Source organism: Lynx rufus, unplaced genomic scaffold, assembly GCF_022079265.1.
Source record: "Lynx rufus isolate CCGP_SWC_20201006 ecotype Redwood Valley unplaced genomic scaffold, mLynRuf1.p SCAF_6, whole genome shotgun sequence".
Taxonomy (NCBI): Eukaryota; Metazoa; Chordata; class Mammalia; order Carnivora; family Felidae; genus Lynx; species Lynx rufus.
Genome location: NW_025814878.1, coordinates 26355896 through 26361957, shown reverse-complemented (window position 1 = coordinate 26361957; position 6062 = coordinate 26355896). Strand labels below are relative to the sequence as shown.

Below are 6062 nucleotides of genomic sequence, written 5' to 3'. Positions count from 1 at the left end.
AAACTTCATGAGACAGGGATCATGTGTACCCAGATTTTTTGTTCATTCCTTTGTTCATTGCTTTTCACCCAACTCCTGGCACTCAACAAATATATATTGAGTTGATTAATGAATGAATGAATATATCTCAGAATATGAAGGGAGATATAAAGTTATTTCTCTGTCCTAAATGTGTGCATCATGTATCATTATTTTTTGCCTAGAATAATGTTTCTCAATAGACAGGTCATTGAGATAGTTATCTTCCAGAGGACACTTGTCAATGTCTGAAGACATTTTTGATTTACGCTCTTGGGGAAATTTTACTGAAATCTACCAGCATCTAGTAGCAGGGACGCTGCTAAATCCTGTTCAATGTACAGGACAGATCCTTACATCAGAGTTATCTGATCTCAAATGTCAACAGTGCTGAAATTGAGAAAGCCTGGCCTAGACTTTTGCCTATGGAAACAATTATTATTATTTTACAAAACCAGATTCTCAGGAAATATTAGAAATAATATTAGAAAGAATCTAATTTTCTAGATTAGGAAGCAGATGGACAGATGGATTAATAATAATACCTGTGGCACTTTATAATTTGAAAAGCAAGTTCACACATGTGTAGGTCACAGCCCTGCAGCGGCAAGAGTCGAACATTTCTTCGAGAAGTCTGAGTAGTGCTCTGTGGAGTTCAACATTGCAGGGCTAGGAAATTACCAAGGAATTGTGTTCCCATTTTCCAACTTTCTGGTCATTATTCCTTATTTGAATTCATTCAGCATAGGAACCGAAGTTCTATCAGTTAGAACCACAAATGTGTGTAGTCAGAGGGCTCACTGCCCATTTATCACGTGGACAGAGACATCACAGATATGCTTCCAGTGACAATGTCTGAGCAGAGAACCGATCTCCTTTCTACCAGCACTGATAGTCATAGTACCTCAGAAGTGCTGGTGTGTCTAAATACCATGCTGTTCTTTAATGCTTGTGTGTGATGTATTTCACCAATCTCAAGCCGTCCTTAATGCATGTTACCTTTTTTGTTTCTTGGTAGCCAGTGCAGATACAAGAATGGCTCCTGCCAAGAGAGAAAAAGCCAAGTATTAACTCTCACTATTTACACCATATTGTGTCTCTGTACAAAAATCCAAAGAGGTACCTCATCAGGACTGACAATAGGGGAAAGATTCAAGTCTAAGAAAAAAGATATCTTTGACCCAAGAAGCGTGATGACTAAGCTAATTTAATGTTAAGAGTTGTTTTATAGAATACCTTTCCTAATCATCACTGTTGAAAATAATCTTCCAAGTTCACACCTTATACTATAGGGATTCCATGCAGGGATTTCCCCATTGATAGCATCTATTTATGTGGAAGGACTGCATGTCTTAGTAACACAGGTCAGACAACACAGAGATAAAGAGGAGGTGATCCTTCAACTCCACAGTTACATCCCATATCAGCAGCTGTTGCAAAGAAGAACACTAGAGGTAAAAAGAAAACCATATTTTTTATGAATAAAAGGGAATTTTATCAAGTTAAAGAAACCAGGCATTATTTAGTTGAAATTAACACCACTAACCTTATACAATATAATTTTTAAATGTCTATTTATTTTGAGACAAAGAGCATGAGCAAGCCTGAGTGGGGAAATAGCAGAGAGAGGGGGATCGAGAGAGAACCCCAAGTAGGGGACGCAGGGCTCAAACTTAGGAAATGCCAGACAACGACTGGACAAAATCAAGAGGTGGACGCTCAACCGACTGAGTCACCCACGTGCCCCTACAATATAATTTTGTTCAATTTTAGTTTGTCATATAGAAAGCATTTAAGATTTATAATAAGTGGAAAGAGGAAAAACATTAGTAATAGTATCTGATAATTTCTTTAGACAACCTGGCGTATTTACATCTCCACATGCACCATGAGCACCAACTCGTCCCCCTCTGCATCCGAGCAGCTCTGCTACCAGAACGTGACCGGATCCTGCGTGAAAGCCCCCTACTCGCCCGGACCCCGGCTCATTCTCTACACACTGTTCAGCTTGGGGGCTGTGCTGGCCGTTTTTGGAAACCTCCTGGTGGTGATTTCCATCCTGCATTTCAAGCAGCTGCACTCGCCAACCAATTTTCTCATCGCCTCTCTGGCCTGTGCTGACTTTCTGGTGGGGGTGACCGTCATGCCCTTCAGCACGGTCAGGTCTGTGGAGGGCTGCTGGTACTTTGGGCCGAGTTTCTGTACCTTCCACACGTGCTGTGATGTGGCATTTTGTTACTCTTCCCTCTTCCACCTGTGCTTCATCTCCATCGACAGGTACATCGCTGTTACTGAGCCTCTGGTCTATCCTACCAAGTTCACGGTGTCCGTGTCGGGGACATGCATCGGCATCTCCTGGATCCTGCCCCTTGTATACAGTGGTGCCATGTTCTACACAGGTGCCTATGATGATGGGCTGGAGGAATTATCTCGTGCCGTCAACTGCGTAGGAGGTTGTCAGACCGTTGTAAATCAAAACTGGGTGTTGATAGATTTTCTATCCTTCTTTATACCTACCCTCGTTATGATAATTCTCTATAGCAATATTTTTCTTGTGGCTAGACAACAGGCTAAAAAGATTGAAGATACTGGGGGCAAAATAGAATTGTCATCAGCTAGTTACAAATCCAGAGTGGCCAAGAGAGAGCGAAAAGCAGCAAAAACCCTGGGTATCACTGTGGTAGCATTTATGATTTCATGGTTACCGTACAGTATTGACTCATTAATTGATGCTTATATGGGCTTCATAACCCCTGCCTACGTCTATGAGATTTGCTGTTGGTGTGCTTATTATAATTCAGCCATGAACCCTTTGATTTATGCTTTATTTTACCCATGGTTCAGGAAGGCCTTAAAAATTATCATGAGTGGTTGGGTTTTCGAGGACAGTTCAGCAACCATGAATTTGTTCTCTGAACAAATGTAAGCATTTGGACTGACGAAGTTCAATCTTTACTATTTCCATATGACATGAGTTGGTAAAAAGCAGGTAAGACTATTAATGAAGAGAAAACCATTTACTCTTCAAATTTAACAGGATAAACCAATGCTTTCCAGTATTAACGGTGCACTTCCTTATCATTTCCCAAAAAACAATTTGCATGACTGGTAAATGTCAAATCCCATTTGTTAACGGCTACAGAGCTCACCATACCTCCTTTTCTGCACACACTTCCCTCCCTCCCTTTTGCTCTTTTATTTCATTGATTCTTCCCTTCATAGCCTGAAAACACCTTTTAAAAAAAAAAAAATTCTTTCCTCTTTTCCTTAGAAAGTTTTCTGCTCACTCCCAACTTGTCAAAAATTTCTCTGTGGTTAGCTTTCACATGGTTGTTGTCTTGTGTTTGTTTTTGTTTTTGCTTTTGTTCTGTTTGTTTTTGGCTTTGTTTTGCTGCTTTACCCAAAGGAAAACTTGGCGCAGCAGTGAAATCTATTATGCTGGATGTCTGCATGGTGTCTGTGTCAGGAATTTGCTTCAGCAGCTCCTGGATCCTGCCTCTTGTATACAGTGTATACAGTGGGTGCCTCTGAGGATGGGATGAAGGAATTAGTAAGTGCCCTCTGTTCCATACATGGTTGCCAGCTTGTTATAAATCAATTCTGGATAGTGATAGAATTTCTGTTATTTTTCACATTTAGCTTTCTTAATATTACATCTAGTAATATTTTTCTTGTGGCTAGAAAACATACTAAAGAAATTGAAAATATTAGTACAAAACAAAATCATTATCAGGAACTTGCGAGGCTAAGACGGCTAAAAGAGAGAAAAACAGCTGATACCCTGGCACAGTATAGCATTTTTGGTCTCATGATTACCACATGCAATTGACTCATTCACTGATTCTTTTTAGGGGTTTATGACACCTTCATGTGTTAGGAGATATTTTATTGGGTTGGTTATTGTAACTCTGCTCTAAATTCTTTGATATATGCTTTACTTTACCCTTGGTTTGGGAGAGCAGGAAAAACTTATTATAAGCAAAAGAGCATTCATCGACCACAAAGTTAATTTCTAAATTAACCTAAATTGTTAATTTGGGAAAAAAAGACATCAATCTGGTGACGTGTTGCAAATTTCCTAATAATTATAAATGTGGATTATAGCACATTAAAATGACATTTTAAATGATGGCGGAGAAATGGTACCTCAATTTTAGTAGCATACCCTATAGGCTTTTACTTCCTTGGTGAAATGAACATCTTTAAGCATTTGATAGAAATGTATTTACTCAATAATGGTTGGCACAAGGGTCCTTAAATCTGTGCAGTTCCCTGCTTTGTCAGTTGCTGTTTTTGTCTTCTAGGACTCACGTTCCTTTCTTACCTTTCTTTCACTGTGAAAGATTTCCTGGTCCCATGTTCCCTGTTAGTGTCTTGTATTTCCTGTCTTTTATTGAACTGGGTTAACTTGTTTTCATTTGAACAGCTTGTTTCTTGGAGCGGTGGGGGTGGGAGGGCAGTTTTCTGAAGCTTCTAAGATGTCTCCCAACAATATACGTGAGCTATTTCAAACTCAGGACAAGACTCATATTTTACATGTTGGGGGCATATAATGTAAATGTGGGAATAATCATGAGCAGATGGCACAATTTCTTCAATAGTGATTATCTATTGATATGATAGTTTTCTTGTCACGAGGTTTATTTTTTTTTTAATTTTTTTTTTTTTTCAACGTTTATCTATTTTTGGGACAGAGAGAGACAGAGCATGAACGGGGGAGGGGCAGAGAGAGAGGGAGACAACAGAATCGGAAACAGGCTCCAGGCTCTGAGCCATCAGCCCAGAGCCTGACGCGGGGCTCGAACTCACAGACCGCGAGATCGTGACCTGGCTGAAGTCGGACGCTTAACCGACTGCGCCACCCAGGCGCCCCACGAGGTTTATTTTTTTACCTTCAATCACCATGGAGGAAAATTTATGTCATTTTTTTTCTGTTAAACAGTATCCAAAGTTTATATGTTTTCCATGATTAAAAGAAGTAACACTGTGTTTATGGGAAAAGGATTCAAGAAATGTTGATGTGCCTGGGTGGCTCAGTCGGTTAAGTGACCGACTTCAGCTCAGGTCATAATCTTCATGATTCGTGGGTTCGAGCCCTGCATTGGGCTCTATGCTGACAGCTCAGAGCATGGAGCCTGCTTCGTATTCTGTCTCCCTCTCTCTCTGCCCTTCCTCTGCTTACACTCTGTCTCTCTCTCTCTCTCTCAAAAAAAATAAACACTGGGGCGCCTGGGTGGCGCAGTCTGTTAAGCGTCCGACTTCAGCCAGGTCACGATCTCGCGGTGCGTGAGTTCGAGCCCCGCGTCGGGCTCTGGGCTGATGGCTCAGAGCCTGGAGCCTGTTTCCGATTCTGTGTCTCCCTCTCTCTCTGCCCCTCCCCCATTCATGCTCCATCTCTCTCTGTCCCAAAAATAAATAAACGTTGAAAAAAAAATTTAAAAAAAAAATAAATAAATAAACACTAAAAATTATATTAAAAAAAAGAAATGTTGACGTGGTATTTAACTTTCTGATAAAAATATTGTTCAGCATCCTGCTTCATGTATTTCATAAAATCAAAATGGATTTCTATCAGATTTATAAAAATTAAAGAAAACAAAGCTTTTATAATTTTTCATTGGTGAAATAATAACAGAAAACCCACAGGGATTCATGCACTACTTTAAGATTTTTTAAACTTTAAAAGAAAACAAAGTCACGTTAAGGAAAAAAAGACAATGCTGAAAAAACTATTGGCAGTTTACATGATGAAGAAGGGTTAATAGCTTTCAAAACATAAAAACCTTTTACAAAACAGTAAGACATAGACAAATACTACACAAAACATGTCAATAGACAGTTTTATAGAGGGAAAATACAAATTACTAACGAATACATTAAAATACCAAATATACAAATAATTAAAATACTAATAAAAATGTATTAGAGTTTCATATATCAAATTGGCAAATATTAGAAGGATCCATAAAACCCAATGTTAATTAGAGTGTGGGAAATTATGCACCCTCATAAGAGTTGAACATGCTCCTACACATCTGGGAAAA

The 6062-nt window shown here is 39.3% G+C and overlaps 1 protein-coding gene across 1 annotated transcript; it reads left to right on the top strand.

Moving 5' to 3' along the window:
* Window positions 1-1906: 1906 nt before the first annotated feature.
* Window positions 1907-2944, top strand: LOC124529021 (trace amine-associated receptor 6). The gene has a single exon (XM_047102918.1). It carries the CDS (start codon window positions 1907-1909, stop codon window positions 2942-2944), a length of 1038 nt encoding a protein of 345 aa, XP_046958874.1.
* The last annotated feature ends 3118 nt before the right edge of the window (window positions 2945-6062 follow it).